Below are 17,670 nucleotides of genomic sequence, written 5' to 3'. Positions count from 1 at the left end.
CAACTTGGCAGATTGAATTACCAAAGCCAATCTGCAATTCATTAACAAAAGAGCCGCACCAGGTTTTGCTTCACACCAAAAATTGATTTATTGTCTGTGTTTTGTTGCTTTGGGTGAGGATGTTTTGATGATCAAAAAATTGTCCAGTGTATGCACTTTTGGATACATTGTATATAGTTTTTTTATATCCCTGCTTTTAATACAGTTTTCATATATCCATAATTTCCTTTCCTTGAGTAATTTTAATTTTTCTTAACTGGACTTTATTTTTTTCACTAATGCTATTATTTACTTTTTTTTATTATGTTACTTTAAATATTCAGAATAGGAGACATTCCCTTTTAGCTAATTTCTACACTGTCAAGATATTTTCCTTACAGTTATGTTAGGCTTCACTGACAGACACATACACACACACACACACACACACACACACACACACACACACACACACACACACACACATTGAAAGCCACTTGAGATTCAGAAGCACTGTCTCGAAAGACTGTGGGAGTCAATTATACCACTGTGATCTGGGCCATAGATTACACTTTAATAATATAAGTATCTAATTACTGCCTTTCATCCTTCACGCCTCTTCTGCACTCTTTAATCATTGTCACCCACTGGCCTCGAATCACATAGTATGCAGACTTTAAAGAAAAAAATAGCAGTCACTATGTTTTCTCATCATAAAAGTACAACTGTTTTTGTGCATACACATGTTTACGTGTACATTGTGGCAAGCTGCATTTATTGTAGACCTGCTTTCCCCTTTGCACCAGCTGTGCAAGTCACTAATGGAGGGTAGAGCTGAAGCACACACAGAGATAAGTGCCTGCGTAGGGCTGGGCAGCAAGGGGAGGAGAGAGAGGCAGAATTCAAACTTGCAGAGGAGAGCTTTACAAAGAGCTGGTGGATATTAACTGAGCTGAATGCTGAATATCAGAGTTTAATTAAGATGTGTCTGTCTGTGTGGTTATGAGAGACAAAGAATTCACAAATGATGGACATTGACAGATGGAGAGACAGGACAATGGGTTTGACTTGCATCACTCTGACTGTGTTTCTCAGTGAGGTGTTGGCACAAACCTGATGTCCAGACAGCGCAGCATGGGATCAGCAGCCGTACCCAGCACCAAGATGGTGAAGGTGACCAGAAGCAGAGTGGTGGTGAGGATGGTGCGCCTCACCTCTGTGGAAGTGTCTCTTACAGCCAGGCTCAACGCCACAGCCCCCCTCAAACCTGAGGGCAGAGAAGATATTTCTGAGCAAACAGCTGGATTACTGCCATCCATCAAACCAAAGGACAACCATCTACAAACCAGTTATTTGAAAGTAGCAGTAGAGAGCAATCAGGTTAATAACTCTGTCCATGGGTAACAGATTACACCCTGACTATCACTGCCATTGAGCAGTTGCTGAACAGCAAACAGCCCCAGAAAATTTTTTTTTAGATTGCTGTGCAGTGGTGACATAATGCTGAAAACCAAAACAATTCCCAGAGCAAATCCTTTGCTGCCATGAGAAAATGATGGGGGGGCTGGTGGTGGTGGCTGTAGGGGGAAATTTTGAAAAATAGCAAGACAAGGGCTTTTTACAAAGAAACCTTATGTAAGAGGTAAAGTGGGTCAGGTAAGTAGCAAAGCAAACTGCTGCTGTATTACCCCACATAATCAAACTATTCAGAGCTTCAACCAAAAGGCTGAGAGTCAATAATTTTTTTAAAAACATCTAAAACTCTGACGATATAGATTATTACCTTCTGTAACGAGGGTAGTGAATTATTATAAAGCCTGAGGAAGACGCTGGTCTCAGTGTCTGCCTAACTGAGTTGATACACACATACAAGACTCACACTTTTTCCACTGGGGACACATTCTCTCAGCATTCTCACTAATACCATTAGCTGCAGGCAGTGAAGAGAATGGAAGAATTAAAGAGCTTTCATGGGATAAGTCAGGGTAAAAGTTATCCTTTTTGAGTGTCTTGCAGAAATAACCTCACCCATCCAACATTTATCAAAATAGCAACCAGAGATGTGGCCAGTCATGCAAAATGGCACTACAAATGAAAATAATGTATTATGATCTTTAGAAAAACGTACCTGCAAACGTCATGAAGTGCTGGAAGGTGCAAGGTATCTTGTTTGTACGGCCCAGGTTGAGCAGGAAAGATAAAGGGTAGATGTTGCATGCTCTTGAAATAAAGATGGAGAGCTATATGTATAGAATACAGATTAAGGAGAATACTTATGACTGAGAGACACTCAAGTACAGTCATCAGTCAGCATGTTCTCATGGATATTTGTTTTTTTTGTGTGTATGAAAACCACAACTTTTTTTAGTATACTAGAAAAAGTGAGGCCCTGGAGACATATTTTTGTCAGAAATGCACCAGTTACTTTTTCAGTTTTAGCTCAACTGTTTGGGATGAAGTCTGGAGTAAATTACATTGTTCGAGGTTGAAGTAAATTATCGATAAGTTAAGGTTTTGCTTTATTTATTCCAAACACTTTCTCTGGTTGACTTCAAATAAATACATGTACATACATAATACATATCAGACAAATACATGACAGTCAATCTCATACTAAATACAAAACTGCAAATTGTTTATGAGATCAGGCAGTAAAAGCACACCCATGAAAATCAGTATACATTTGCAAATATGCACATGCAAATACACACACACTCAAAAAAAAAAAGCTCAATATTTTCTGTATGGGATGCAAACACAGCAGTGTGGCACCATGCCGAGGCATAGAGCCAATAAGGCTGTGCCAGCTGTCTCTGCCCTCCATGCACACTTTGATGTCTCACATAGGATGGGACTGAATGCTAAGTGTCCTGGGCAACAGTTAGGGAGAAGATATCTGTCCAGTTATCAAGGACATAGCTGCCGTTCTGGATGCACGTAACACTTTTTGTCATACTTGTAGAAGAAGTTAATGTAGCTCCATATAAACTCCTCACACCTCATATGAGCCTGAGAGCAACCTTAGATCTTCCAGTAGGTTCTTGTTAGTGGTATCTAAGTCAAGGCTATAAACCAGAGGAGGCTAGGCCGGAGGAGATCAGGAAAGCTTTTAACTCTTCAAAAAAATAACATATTAGACTGTCTTTGAATTTTAGTGCATAAGAATAATCTATGCAGGAAGGTACCCATGCTTTAGTATCATGGTGAAAAGGGATTTTAGCTATCATACAGTATGTCCAAATATGATGCCTGGAATAATAAAGGGCACAATATCTAAGGCAGGGGACCTTAGTCTGACAGGGCTATTACTAAAACAGAGTTCCCTCACACCCTGCAGTCAACATTAGATCTCATGCACCCTATGGATTTTCAAAAGCAATATCCTGCTCCCAAAACCAGTCATTTCTCTTTATCAAAGGCCTCTAAACTATTTGAATGGAGGTAATTAAGCACTTTCATCTCAACCTCATTTTCAATAAAGCCTAACTCCATCGTCAATGGCAAAGGCTACAAGCTATGGTGATTAAAATTTACTGCGTAACCAAAGAGCGATCAACAGGGCTGAATGACTGGGGTTATTTCATTTTTACAGAGACTTTTAGCACTGTACAAGAGGACTTCGACCTCCATTTATTCCTATATGTACATCCAGGTCAGCTTCCACTAGATGTAGTTAACCAGATTTTTTTTTTTTTTTTCACAAATTTTTGTTATGGAAGCACACTTGAGGACAAAGCTAATCAGGCTCAGTGCTCAAGTCAAAAAAATTTCAATGGCAGCAATTCACACTAAGCATAAGAGTATTGGAGAAAGAATTCTCTAGGCTGACTCTTTCTCTGGCTCTTTTGACCCTATGGTGGAAGATGGATCGTAATAATAATTACAGGCAGTCTGGGCACTAGACTGTGAAAGAACATCTCCTTGGAGTGTGGCCACTAGACTCTCTCCTCAAGCATACACTACGGTCATGCCAGCTCTCAGGCAAGGACAATTGTACAATGGGTAGCCAGCAGTCCATTACTAACCCTCCATTCCCCTTGAGAAGCAAAGCTGGACAGTTACAACAACAGCTGTGAATATCACACAGCTGTTATGATAGTATAACTTTAACATGTGATGCGTATTATTAAGGAGCTGATGGCCCTTTGATATAATAGCATGATATCGAAGCATTGCAGAGGCTGCTGCTTGAAGAGAAACTAATGCATCGTCTATGATGGATTTCTGCCTGAGAGATTTTTAAATATAGCTGCAAATTATTAAGTCTAGAAAGAAGCTTTTGCTCTTTAATTCTAAGTAATTTTCCCCCCTAAAATTTGACATTTACTGTTGATGTTTTACATAGCCTTGAATTTGTCCCGTCAAACTACATTGTCTGGATTTGATGTCAAGCTGTCTATCAGGGCGATTATTGATGAACCTGTCATTTTTTCATTAATCAATTACATAATCATCTATGAATTAGTGAAAAAATGCTCATCACAATTTCCCAGAGCCAAAGCTAACATCTTCATATTGTTTGCTTTTTCCAACCAACAGTCCAAAACCTAAATATTTTAAATTTACAATTATATAAAACAGAGAAAAGCTGCAAATCCTCACATTTGAGGAGCTGGAACTACCAATGGTTTTGCATTTTTAACTGATAAAAAGCTTAATAAATTGATTGTGAATTTGTCTAGGTAAATTTTCTTTCAATTGACTAATTGGTTAAGCAAATCATTTCAGAACTACTGTTTGGTCAATTACTGGGAAAAAGAGAAAAAGTACACCACTAAACAATATCTTGCAATGCTAGGCAAAAATAACTAAATATGCATCACCGATAGCCATTTAACTGTTACAAGCATTTAAAAGTGGATTTTTCCTTTAACAAGATGGGAATAACAAAAGGAACAGCACAAACCTCTTTCACTAGAGTTTCTCAAACTAATAAGATTTAATCTTCAACCTCAACAAGGATACGGTGCTTAATCCACTACAAATTAAAGTAGTGTAAGATTATTTCAAACATCTTTATTCCACAGAGCTTTGCTAGAAAACAGAAAACAATCAGCAATAACAATTATTAAAGGCCTATTTAAATTTCTGTTCGATAGGCATCCCTTAGAGCTGCACCGTAGCATCTAAATCTGCAGAGATGGTGATCATGGGAGACTGGCTGAATGGGAATGGCATTTGCAGAGCTCACTGGATCAAAACTGTACAATTTAAGTACTGAGTTGTTTTTTCTTTCTTTTAAAGGACGGAGGAAGTCACTGCACTGCAGCAGCAAAGAGACAAGACAGTAAACAAGAAAAGCACTCTGGTCAAATAAGTCGCGGATGATTGTGCAGATACGAATTCTGACTAAAGGTAGAGGAGACAGAGAGAAAGAGAACAGAACACCATTTGTGGGTTCTGAGTGGGTTCCAAAGGCTACACAACAGGGAGCGAAGATGCTCCATCATGTAGCAGAAAAGGATACAAATGCCCCAGAAATGAAGAGGGCTTTGAAGACATGGTGAGGAAACATCAACAATACATATCCCATGTAGCTGAAGATGAAAATCTCCCCCAGGAAGTTGAAGACTTCAAAGAGCTGCAAATTATAAAAGGGTTTGTCATGATCATGAGAGAGAAGGTCATCCAAGATAATGAGGGGTTCAGCGTGGAGGGTGTGGGTGTGTGTTCGTGTGTGTGTGTGTGTGTGGGTGTGTAAGGGGGTGTGAAGGACTCGGATCCTATCTGAAATGGGTAAACAGGCTTAGATTTGAACAAACACGACAAATCCAGTGTTGATGTTATTCCCTGATCCTTTGAGGCAGCAACTGCAAACAGCTCGAGGACATAATGTGGTTGCATTTAGTACCAGACATGTTTTTGTCATCACTTTCTTGCTAAATATTTTCATTTGAAAAATGCTGTTTGTGGAAACCTAAAAAACATGTCTACTAAATTGTTCTGTTCTCATGATACTTCTTAGTGGAGGAATATTGCAACTCATCAGCTAAGTCTTACAGTTCCTGTAATGATCCAGGCCATATTAGAGAGCTTGCATGTCATTTACTGTAGATAAAAATAGAATTTGAAACACTTTAATGAAGCAATTCTTGATAAGAAATCAAATATTAATTAAGGCCCTTATGTTGTATCTGGATCACATTAGAACAGATGTTATGATTTAATAAATTATATATTAGATTCTGTTTCAGTTAAACCAGCCTTGCTTTGGTCTAATTGAATAAGTGTACTGTTTCCCTTATGAGGTGCATATTACAAGGGCAAGAGATGCCAAAGAGAAAAAATATTTCTCCTACTAGCTATTCAACTAGTGTCTACATATGCTATATCACTTTGTCTTTCCCTTTGAGCTGCAGCTGCATGTATAAATCATAGAAAAGTAGATAAAGGTATTCTGCCAAGTAAACATACTGCACCATACACATACATTGACTACTCCATAGCCAATCCACTTTACAGGCAAAAGCTTCAACTGTGCTGCATTGCCTTTTAAAAGGCTTTTCTCTGATAAACAGTTAGCTGCACTGTGGCACCGATAATGAATAATAAATGCATAGATGAATATGTGTGTGCACTTCTGATTTATTTGCTCTTCTGTGAAGCTTGTCGGTACAGTATGACAATGTGCTGGCCTCCATTTGTGCTCAGCCTTTTAAGCAGATAGCTGGAGACTAGCCTCCAACACAGAAATCACTGGACAACCAGACCACTAATGGCAATTAATGATTGCTAGTGCACGCACAACATTGGCATCAAAAGGCAATGTGAGCAAAGTGTGGAAACTGAAAAATGCGGTTTGAAACAGACAACAAACAAGAGTGAAATAGGCTTCAGTCATCCTCCATAAACCTACCTGCTTGGTGCGGGTCCTGCCTTCAGAGGACAAATTATGAATTGTGTACCTCGCCTGGCTCAAGCCACAAAACAGCATTGCCACAATACCTGAAAAAAATAAGGAAACATACAAGTGATATTAACAAAAATTCTGAAGAAAGAATAGCCAAATAGCCAATAAAGTGTAAAAAATCTGTGACATGTTTTAGTTATAAATAAGAGCGTTAACATTTTGTGTACACAACTTGTAGATGAATGTTCTATAGACTTCAGGGAGTTTAACAATGTTGCTGTATCTGATTAGTATAAAATATGCAAAATTGGTTATACATGCACATATTATGTAATCACGCTATGAGAATGTGTGTTTTTGTGTGCTGGTTAACACACAGTACCCTGGGGCTTCTTATGATGAGAATATGCTGTAGGAGGTTCTTCCATCATAGGAAAATGATTTGTAAAAACAGTCTTTGTCAGGCTTTGTGGTTCTACCCAGAGGAATTTTATAATTAAAGAAACGGAATTCACATGCCAGAGATAAACTGACTTTTGGTTTACTTACAAAAAAATTTTTTTTAATTAACCTGCAAAGGATGGTTATAATCTGAGGGCTCTTAGCACAACAATGCATGTAATGAGTGGCCCTAAAGGTGCAAGAGTCCGGTAATCCCCCTGTGTGCAGCTACTTCTGCATTTGAGTATAAGGTATGTGACACCAGATCAGACCAACTCAGCCCTGTGTCCACCCACTGTCCTGATTTCAGTAAGTTCCAGCTGTATAAACAGCTTAATCAAAATGTGTTGTCCAACCCAACTCAAGCATCCTCATGTTTCTGGCCAAAAACTTCACTTCCATTTCAGAGACATGAAGCTCTGGGAATATTAAAAACTACAGAATGACATCATGACAATAGATCGTGCCAGATGCAGAGGAGGAGAAATTAACAAAATGAAAACAAATGACATGCAAAGTACAGATGGGAAAGAAATGCAAAGAAAAGCAGCTCCACAGAGAGAGGAAACAGGGTGTAGGGAGTGATTAGGGCCCCTGCTTGTACAGAGGAGGCTGGCTGGACCATAGAGCTGGAATCTGAAACGCATAGCATGAAAGGTGGGTTGCTGCCTCAAAGAACATGCTTGCTCTGTTGCAGAAATTCAATTTCACATTTTTGCTCCCTCTTCTTTGAGAGAGAATCACAGACGATGAAAAAACTTGAAATTACTGTGTTGGGTAGCAATAGTTGGAGGACAGACCTGGCAGTAATAAATTTGGTTGCAGAGAAGTGAAGCCAGTCCATTACTCTCTCTTAACCATCTGCCTTCACACTAGGATGTTGACCTATACCTGAACTATGCTAGCTCCAGTAATCACTGCTCACAATGTCCTTTATAGCACTGTTCAAAAACGTCTAATGGAGTATGCCAGCATGGCAGATCTCATTTTGGTTCCATTTGGTTTAGGGCGAAAACTCCCTGCGAAGCTGAGGGTCATTAGGTGCACCCTCTCCAAGCTCCAGCAATTAACAGAGACAGACACCAGGGAGGACTCCCATCGCTCACTGGCTCCATCTGTATAAGGTGCCACTTCACAACAGCTAAGCCATGGCCTTTGAAAAGAGCCGCATTTCATAGATTAGTTTTGTCAGGTCCAATTTTGCACCAAGAATATTGAAGATTGCAACATGACAAATTTTTAAATTACTGGCTAAACATCAGGATCCAAATTGTTTTTTACAACATTGCAGGTTTAAAGTCAAAATTAAGTATTTTACTATTAGCCCCAGAAATACAGCACAGAATAGCTGTACATCTACTAAAAATACCCGAGGCTTTGCATCAGATAGTATTGAGAATCACTGCTCTAGGTTTTTCTGCGGTTTGCCTCCCACACTGGGCAGCATTCAGAGTGCTGTACTTTATAGTCAAGGCATCTGGGTCCAATAGACAAAGGTCGAGCTATTTTATTAAAACCTTCTCCTCCTCCACAGGCCACAGGGAGTGCTGCCGAGTAAGAGCAAGCTTTACAACATCAGCTGAATAAGTGGAATCCCTCTGAAACAATCAGGGCAGGAGGAACAACAACCCTAAAGGGTCAATATGTACACTACATTCATATTTCAGAGCTACATTACTAGTGATCGACAAAGAAATAGACTGAAGATAATTCCAGCTGAGTGAAAAAAGCTGAGCCATGTTTTTTTTTCCCAACACAAGCTACTTGTTATTTCAGATACTGTGAATCAGAACAAGCGAAAAAACAATATAATAAGTATTTATAAGAAATCAAATCTACCCTCGGTGATGAACACTGAAATCAATAGCAGAAGCAGATCATGCTGTATCCATTTTTTACAACTTTCCAGGAAAGTTTTGCAAACATGTAGGGAAAGAATGCTTTTATACCTTGTTGCTATCTGTGGTGCCATCTCCAGATTAAAGGTACAAACATGCTCAGATGGAGGAGGACACCATTGTAAAATGAGTTATGGTGCTTGTGTTTTTGAGCAGGGAGTTGTGCAGATGGCTATGTCTGGACAACAGAGAATATGCACACATCATTCCCAGGTTTGTGGGGTGTAAGTGGTCACAGAGGCCTTGAAAGTAGCACAGCTTGGCAATCAAACAGCTGCCTGTGTAACTGATATTGTGGAGCATTAAGTGATTCAGTCCATGCAGTTTAGAGGGAATGCCTGAGGGGAAAAGAGCAGCGGTTCACTAACAGGATTTTTATTCTGTGTGACCTGCCAGCCACCCAGAGCACCAACATGACCACACACACACAAATGACATTTACTGTAAGTCATACAGCACTCACCTGAAAGTCCACAGGCTTCAGCTGAGAGGAAGCTGCTAAAGGACAGAAGGAAAAAGACTGATGTTTCCAGCAGTGGGCTCTCATGCAGTTGCGTGAACTTGGTGAGGTGGAAATAGAGTTAAAGATATACAAGAGGATAATCATCCAATATTTAACACTTTGCATCAGGGTAATACATGGTTAATATTGCAACTGCAATAGAAATTTATGACTGTTGTGGCAGACTACATTCACACTCCAGAGAAACATTGCAGTACTGCAAACAAAACGCAACTGCAGAAGGTGCTCACTAAGTGAGGGGATCTGCCATGTAGAGTGACACACTGGGTCTTTATGAGATCCTGTGTGCGAGTTCTCCAACAAAGTCCACATCCCACTCTTGCCCTTCCACTGTCCAACATCTTCTCTGGCAAAACTTCCATGTAAACCATGCAGTGAGTTTTTACACAGTGCTCCAGGCAGAACAACACAGGCTGGAAGTTCTGTATTAGTGATAGTCACACAGAAAGTGAAGATGAGCAAGTTTAGACACTGTCAATATTACAATTTTAGTACAGTTTGCTGCTCTCCATTCGCATACCCCTTAAATGCACTGATAATGATAGCCTTAGCACTGCGTTTATCTCATTATAAGAATCAATTGGCTTCACTCAGAGTGTAAATAAATCCACTCAGTTTTAACCACACCCTCGAATTTGTTCTGACTTATGGCATCGAAATTTAACATTTCATAGTCTATCCAAAGAATCCTCTTTTAACGGACCATTATTGAATAACCGTTGAATTCCTATTACTGGACTACACACCATTAGGCAATTCAATTCAATTCAATTTTATTTATATAGCGCCAAATCATAACAGGTTATCTCAGGGCACTTTTCATGTAGACCAGGGTGTCTGCCTCCCGATCCAAAACTGGAAGATGGTTCCACAGTAGAGGAGCCTGATAGCTGAGGGCTCTGCCTCTCATTCTACCTTTGGAAACTCTAGGAGCTACAGGAAGCCTGCATTCTGGGAGTGCAGTGTTCTAGTGGGGTAATAGGGTACTATGAGCTCTTTCAGATATGATGGTGCCTGCACATTAAGGGCTTTGTAGGTGAGGAGGAGGATTTTAAATTCTATTCTGAATTCTGAAATGTGATGTCTTTTCCTAGTTTCTGTCAGTACTCACGGTGCAGCATTCTGGATCAGCTGGAGAGTATTTAAAGATTTTTTGGGACAGCCTGATAATAAGGAATTACAATAATCCAGCCTAGAGGTAAAAAAAGGTCAAAAGCATGGACTAGTTTTTCAGCGTCTTTTTGACAAAGGATTTGCCTGATTTTTGCAATGTTATGTAGGTGAAAAAAGGCAGTCCTTGAAGTTTGTTTTAGGTGAGAGTTAAAGGACATATCATGATCAAAGAGAACTCCAAGATTATTAACGGTGGTGCTGGAGGCCAGGGCAAAGCCATCCAGAGTAAATTTATCATTAGATAAGGTGTTTCTGAGGTGTTGGGGGCCAAGCAGAATAACTTCAGATTTCTATCTGATAGTGTTTTAGCTAAATTTAAGGAAGTGATTCCATCAGCACTTAATTCACTGCCATGTTACAATATAACAGAGGACTCATATGCTAATTAGGCCCTCACAAATTGAACATCTTATTGATAGTGCTGCAGGCTCAATGAGAATAACACTCGACTCTATTGCCCCTTTAAAAAAGAAGATAATAAAACAAAGGAGATTAGCTCCATGGTTTAACTTGCAAACCCACATATTACAGCATAAAAACGTGAAAATATGGTATGAAAATATGGTGTTCTACTAAACTGGAAGAATCCCACTTAAAAAAATAAAAAACAACCCTAGGTTTCTTCTCAACACTGGAGCCACGCTGACAGATAGTCATAGCTCTATTAATCCATGTATTCCTATAGCTCTCAGTAGTAATGACTTCACGAGCTTCTTTAATGATAAAATTCGAACTATTGGAGACATAATTCATCACTTCCTGCCCTCAACCAACAAGGATTTATCCTCAAACACAGACACCTTAGAAACAGCTGCAAAACCTGATATATGTTTAGACAGTTTTTCTCCCATCGACCTTCGCCAACTAACATCAATGATTTTCTTCATCTAAACCATCAACCTTTCTCTTAGACTTCATCCCAACTAGGCTGCTTAAGGAAGTTTTACCCTTAGTTAGACCTTCTTTGTGAGATATAATCAATCTGTCTTTATCAACAGGCTATGTATTGCAGTCCTTAAAGTAGCTGTAATTAAACCTCTTCTTAAAAACCCTACCCTTGATCCAGGTGTTTTAGCCAACTATAGAACTTCCCTTTCTGTCTAAGATCCTTGAGAAAGCAGTCGCCAACCAGTTGTGTGACTTTCTACAGAATAATAGTTTATTTGAGGATTTTCAGTCACGATTTAGAGTGCATCATAACACAGTGACAGCACTGGTCTTCTAATTGCATCGGACAAAGGACTTGTCCCCGCACTTGTCTTGTTAGATCTAAGTGCTTCATTTGACACTACTGATCATCACATCCTATTACGGAGACTGGAACATTTATGGCATTGAAGGAACTGCTCCAAGTTGGTTTAAGTCCTATTTATCATATCGATTTAAATTTGTGCACATTAACGACAAATCCTCCATATACTCAAGAGTTAGTCAAGGAGTTCCACAAGGTTCTGTGCTTTGACCAGTTCTATTCACCTTATATATGCTTAACTTAAGCAATATGAGTAGGAAACACTCCATAAACATCCATTGTTATGCAGGTGATACCAAATTGACTTGTCAATGAACCCCGATGAAACCAATCAGTTAGCTAAATTTCAAACATGCCTTAAGGACATAAAGACCTGGATGAACAGCAACTTTCTGCAGTTACTCAGGCAAAACTGAAGTTATTGTACTTGGCCCCCCACACGTAAGAAACACCTTATATAATGATATACTTACTCTAGATGGCATTGCCCTGGCCTCCAGCACCACGGTTAGGGATCTCAGAGTTCTCTTTGATCAGAATATGTCCTTTAACTCCCACCTAAAACAAACTTCAAGGACTGCCTGATTGCAAAAATCAGTCACATTCTGTCTCAAAAGATGCAGAAAAACTAGTCCATGCTTTTGTTACTTCTAGGCGGGATTATTGTAACTCCTTACTGTCAGGATGTCCCAACAAATATCTCAATACTGTCCAGCTGATCCAGAATGCTGCAGCGTGAGTACTGACAGGAACTAGGAGAAGAGATCACATTTCTCCTGTATTAGCTTCTCTGCATTGGATCCCTGTAAAATCCAGAACAGTATTTAAAATCCTCCTCCTCACCTACAACGCCCTTAATGTTCAGACACTATCATATTTTAAAGAGCTCATAGTACCCTATTACCCCACTAGCACACTGTGCTCCCCGAATGCAAGCTTATTTTTGGTTCCTAGAGTCTTCAAAGGTAGAATGAGAGGCAGAGCACTCAGTTATCAGGCTCCTCTACTGTGGAACCATCTTCAAGTTTGGGTCCAGGAGGCACATATCTTCCCCATGTTTAAGAATAAGCTTAAAACCTTTCTTTTTGATCAAGCTTATAGTTAGAGCTGGATCAGACGTGTCTTGAACCATCCCCCAAGTCTGATTGTTTCTTTCTGTAATTAACAAGGACAGGTACAGTAAGTAATTAAAAGATAACTGAGCAACTGAATGTCAAACTGAATCTCTTTAAGAAACTCCTTATTGAAAAGACAGCACAAAGAGCAGGCTGCTGCTATGGTTAGTATCAGCAAAATCAAATAATGCTCACTTTGTGCTTTCCCCGCAACCAGAGATTTGTCCCTGTAAATAAGAGCTTAGCTCTGCCTGAAACCTCTTATAACACATCCTCATTTTTCATCCTAAAGTCTAATTATCAGGAGATCACAGAGAGATCCTGGAAAACAGCACAAGTCAAAATGTCATTAGAGCCTATTGGCTTGATTGAAGACCTCTCTGCAACCATTAATGTCGCAGAAGAGTTTAAGAGTTTTTAGCTGCATTGATAAAAGTGGTACAGTAGAGGTTTGATAGAGAAGCAACTATCAACTTGAGGAAGTGAATAGATTGCAGCAGATGCTGAGGTGATAATTGACTTAGGGGTGCAGAGGCAGAGATGGGAGGGGAAGAAAGGATATGAGGGCTGTTATGACTGTGAATGTGAAACCCAAGAGGAAGGAACCGGCAAGCACTCCGAGAAAATAACCAACAGTGTGGAGAAAGGCAGGGGGGTTGAAGGTGTGTCCTGCACCCATCTGGCTGTAGGTGGTGATGGCACTACAAGAAAAATGACACCACATACTCAAAACAGGGTTCCACACATGAAAGAGAGACACATTTCTATGGATCAAAAAAGAAGCCAATACCACAATTACAACAGAAGTAAATATTGTTACAGCTGAAACATTAAAGCAACAACATTGTTTATGGCTCTGAAACAAGTATAGTCATCAGAAATATGGCCCGCTAGGTTCTTGGTGTAAACCAGTCTGGAGCAGTGAGCATAAATTCACATGCTTATTATGCTGAACAAAGCCTGTAAGTGCAATTTATTTGAGTCCTTCCTAAGGATGGCCTTAGACAATCCATTTTGGATTATTTGCCTCAGAGACATCCCCTAGTAGTTAGAGGGAAACAGGGGAAATAGCATTGTTGTTCGCAAAGCGGCAGCATCATGTTATTCACACTGCTATAAATATTTACTTTGTGGGGGAGGGCGGACTTCTACATGGAAGTCACTGAATGCAAAAGAGGTCTCACAGGGAAGAGAGACAGGAAGAAATAGGGAGGAAGAGAGAGAAAGAGAGAGGGCCTAACGTGAAGCAAACAGAGACAGGCACCCATACAAGTGGCTGATGGAGTTGGCTGCCTTTGTGGAATGACAGTATTTCTTAACCCAATGCAGACACTCCCATATACTCCCTTTGGACTTCAGCTGTTTTAAAATAATGTCAAACCTCTGAGTCAGCAAAAGCAATGTGGAAGTGGTGTTTAATGTTTATGCTTCCTTCATTTTAAGTGGAACAGCTTGTTATAGTCAAGGTAACACAGAAAGGTGCTATACTCCAGCAAACATGAAAATGTTTTGTTGAAGATCTTTACAGTGTCAACAAAAATGTATACCAAACTATTGACAAATGAACCCATAATGTACCTCCATTTTTCATGCTGTCAGGTTGAAATGAGCTAGCACATGCCACAACATGCCTTAATCTCCATAGCAAAAGGGGAAAAATCAATCAAACTGTCACTAATGAGCTCAGCAAGCTGAAAAGGGAAAATCTATTACCCCCTCCATGAAAATAAAGACTCCAGTTTTATTAGCACATAAAATTTGACAACTAGTCACTTGGTCAGTGTAACCTTCTGGAGACTGTATCTTCTCACGTCTGGTTCTGCTAATTACCAGTCAAAAAACTCAAGATGTCACAACAGGTCCTGGTTGAATGGTGGCTGGTTCAGGGTTGCTGGAGCAGGGAGTTTATGCCTGTGAGAAGGCACACGAGCGTAAGGTTGAGCTGCTCTGGGAGCTTGTTAAAATTCCAGTGCCAGGACCCCTCGTGGCTCACTAATAAGGGACGGCTTTGTGTGTGGGGCCAGGGCGACCGGCAGGCTAGCCAGCCAGTCAAGTGACAGGAGATGGCATGAAGGCCGGTCACGCCACTCCAGGAACAAACACAGCACTATCTGACTGTTTGTCTGAGAAGACACGCAGGCTCCTTCCTCTGCACTTCAATGTATACTGTGATAACAGCCACGGCGTGAGCACAGCATTCTCCTCACCCTCCTCCTTTTCTCTCCATCGGCCTGTCTGTCAGGGCCCATTTGTGCAACTGGAGAAGGAGATGTTAGTGTGTGCAGGTACTGTACATATAATGTGTCAGTCTCTGTGAATACAATATGCAAATATGGACACATATCTTATCCCTGTCATTTCCCTTCCTCCTTCATTTGTTTATCTGCCTGGCTGGTCATGAATGGACCTCTGTGATTACTCTCCCCTCTCCATCTCCAGGTTTCCACTCCCCATCTTGCCATCTGTTAGCACGTCTACTTCACTGACTTTGTTCACTAGAACTGTATAAATAGAGCAGACAATGACTGCAATGTGTGAGCAGGACAAACATGTAAATATGAGTGCAATGCCAGGAAAGTAAAAAAAAAAGTGGAGGGAAAAGAATGAAGCAATTGAAATGCATGGACAAGGCATGACTGCGTCATGGCTACTTCACTGAGCTTTCAAGGATTTTATGCTGTATAGTGTTGGACAGTAAAATTGACAGTAGCTGTGTTAGCCAAGTTTGTTAGCTGGGAGTGTGTCTCTACTCTGGCAGTAGGTCTCTCCGCTGAGATGTTGACAGTGCCAGGGGCAACGCTCTTACGCAGTCCACGGCATAGCATCTGAGGCACTCATGCTGGTTTACCATTCACACCCTTTCCTTAAAGCTGGCAACATAGCATCAAGCCTTCCCTCCCCCATACATCCACCTCCATAATGCCAATTGGAAAAGACTCGAGTTCCCACACAATTAAATCTAGAAATACTATATAATTCATTCTGAGGGCAGAGACAAATCCAGAAGCGAGGTACCCACTTTGTCAGCACGATAGCCACAGCGTCATTCAGGACGCTCTCACCAAACAACAGGGTATGCAGATCCAGGTCCACACGCAGCTCCGACAACAGGCCAAGCACTGAAACTAAAAAACACAAAACAAGAGTTACTGGAATTGAAGACTGCAGAAAGCACAATAACTCCTCTGCTAATCACACTGAAAAACTGGTGTGGAGTATCACGTCCGCTGCTAGAAACAGGAGAAACCAGGGGATTTAGTGTTATAGTTTAATATTAAAAGCTGACAGGAAATGTCAGCACATTGACAGCCTTGGAAAGAGGATTTTGACACTTGGAACAGACAGAGTAGCTAAACCAAGCAAAGACTTGTTCAACTCAAGCTAAAAAAAATACACAATGCTTTGGAAAAGACAATATTTATCTCTGTAAAGCAATCAGAACAGAACAATTTGCTGATCGTTGCCCATTTTCAGTGATTGTTACTCAGAAAAAAATGTATTACTAATGCACTAATTAAAAGTTTAACTGACGAAAAAGTTTTTTCTTTTCATTAAGACTCATTTACCTATTTGAAACAGTAGTAAAAGCATTAATCAAAACCAACTTACAAATCATATTATCTAGGCCATAACATGAAATATTAATTACTTTAATCTCTCAATTGGATGTAAATCTAAAGATATCAGGAAGATGTTTTTCTTTGTGTGTGATGTGATTGTCACGCAAGTACACAACAAAACAAAAAATAAATAAAATGTTGGCCTGTACTGTATGGCATCATTGAATAAAATTAATTATATACTGTGTCATTCTGTACTACAAAGAAGCAGAAATCAAATAAACAATAACTTGTATATATTAATGTGTGCCATTGGTGCAAATATACTGTATCAGCAAAGTTTACATACACTTACTTTATCATTTACAAAGACTTCAATAAACCACTTTAATTGTCTCAGCATTACTTGCAAAATTTGACTCTAAAAAGCAGTCTGAGTTTGGGATTGTGTATTTTAAAGGATACATTTCCTGATGTTTGAAAATCATAGACACACCACCATTAGTCATAACACAGCAATCTGTGCTTTGCTGGCAGCAGCAGCAAGGGCAGATACAGAAAATCATTTGAGAAAAGTAAATAAAGTAAATTTCCTTATTGTTAGTGCTGCCGGTTTTTATGTTACAGGCAGAGCTTTAAATAAAGTAAGATAATGACTTTTACACAGACAATGCAGTTGTGACTTTGTGTGTATTTAGACTTGTGGAGTACAGTGCAAATAGGAAATGATAAACCGTTTACAGTATGTGTAACAAAGAGCAGAAGCACGGCGTAAACTTAAAAAACCTAGAATCATTACCTGTAAAAACCTGATCATTTTAAGATCAAAATTACTCTCAACCATTCTAACCACAGCTTTTTTATATACAAACTGTTGAC

At 39.8% G+C, this 17,670-nt stretch overlaps 1 protein-coding gene across 1 annotated transcript in view; it reads right to left on the bottom strand.

Annotated features, from left to right (window-relative positions):
- LOC120789759 (sodium/hydrogen exchanger 9-like) overlaps nt 1-17,670 on the bottom strand; it is a 60,026-nt gene that overhangs the window by 29,546 nt on the left and 12,810 nt on the right. Inside the window, exons 6-12 of the mRNA XM_040126730.1 lie at nt 16,251-16,356; nt 13,794-13,932; nt 9,632-9,737; nt 6,836-6,924; nt 5,447-5,560; nt 2,108-2,219; nt 1,093-1,246 (exon numbers count right to left, since the gene is read on the bottom strand). Of these exons, the coding sequence (XP_039982664.1) occupies nt 1,093-1,246; nt 2,108-2,219; nt 5,447-5,560; nt 6,836-6,924; nt 9,632-9,737; nt 13,794-13,932; nt 16,251-16,356 (820 nt within the window). The remainder of the gene's footprint in view (nt 1-1,092; nt 1,247-2,107; nt 2,220-5,446; nt 5,561-6,835; nt 6,925-9,631; nt 9,738-13,793; nt 13,933-16,250; nt 16,357-17,670) is intronic.

The sequence above is a fragment of the Xiphias gladius genome, chromosome 5 (assembly GCF_016859285.1).
Source record: "Xiphias gladius isolate SHS-SW01 ecotype Sanya breed wild chromosome 5, ASM1685928v1, whole genome shotgun sequence".
Lineage (NCBI taxonomy): Eukaryota > Metazoa > Chordata > Actinopteri > Istiophoriformes > Xiphiidae > Xiphias > Xiphias gladius.
This window is presented reverse-complemented; position numbering and strand designations above follow the sequence as displayed.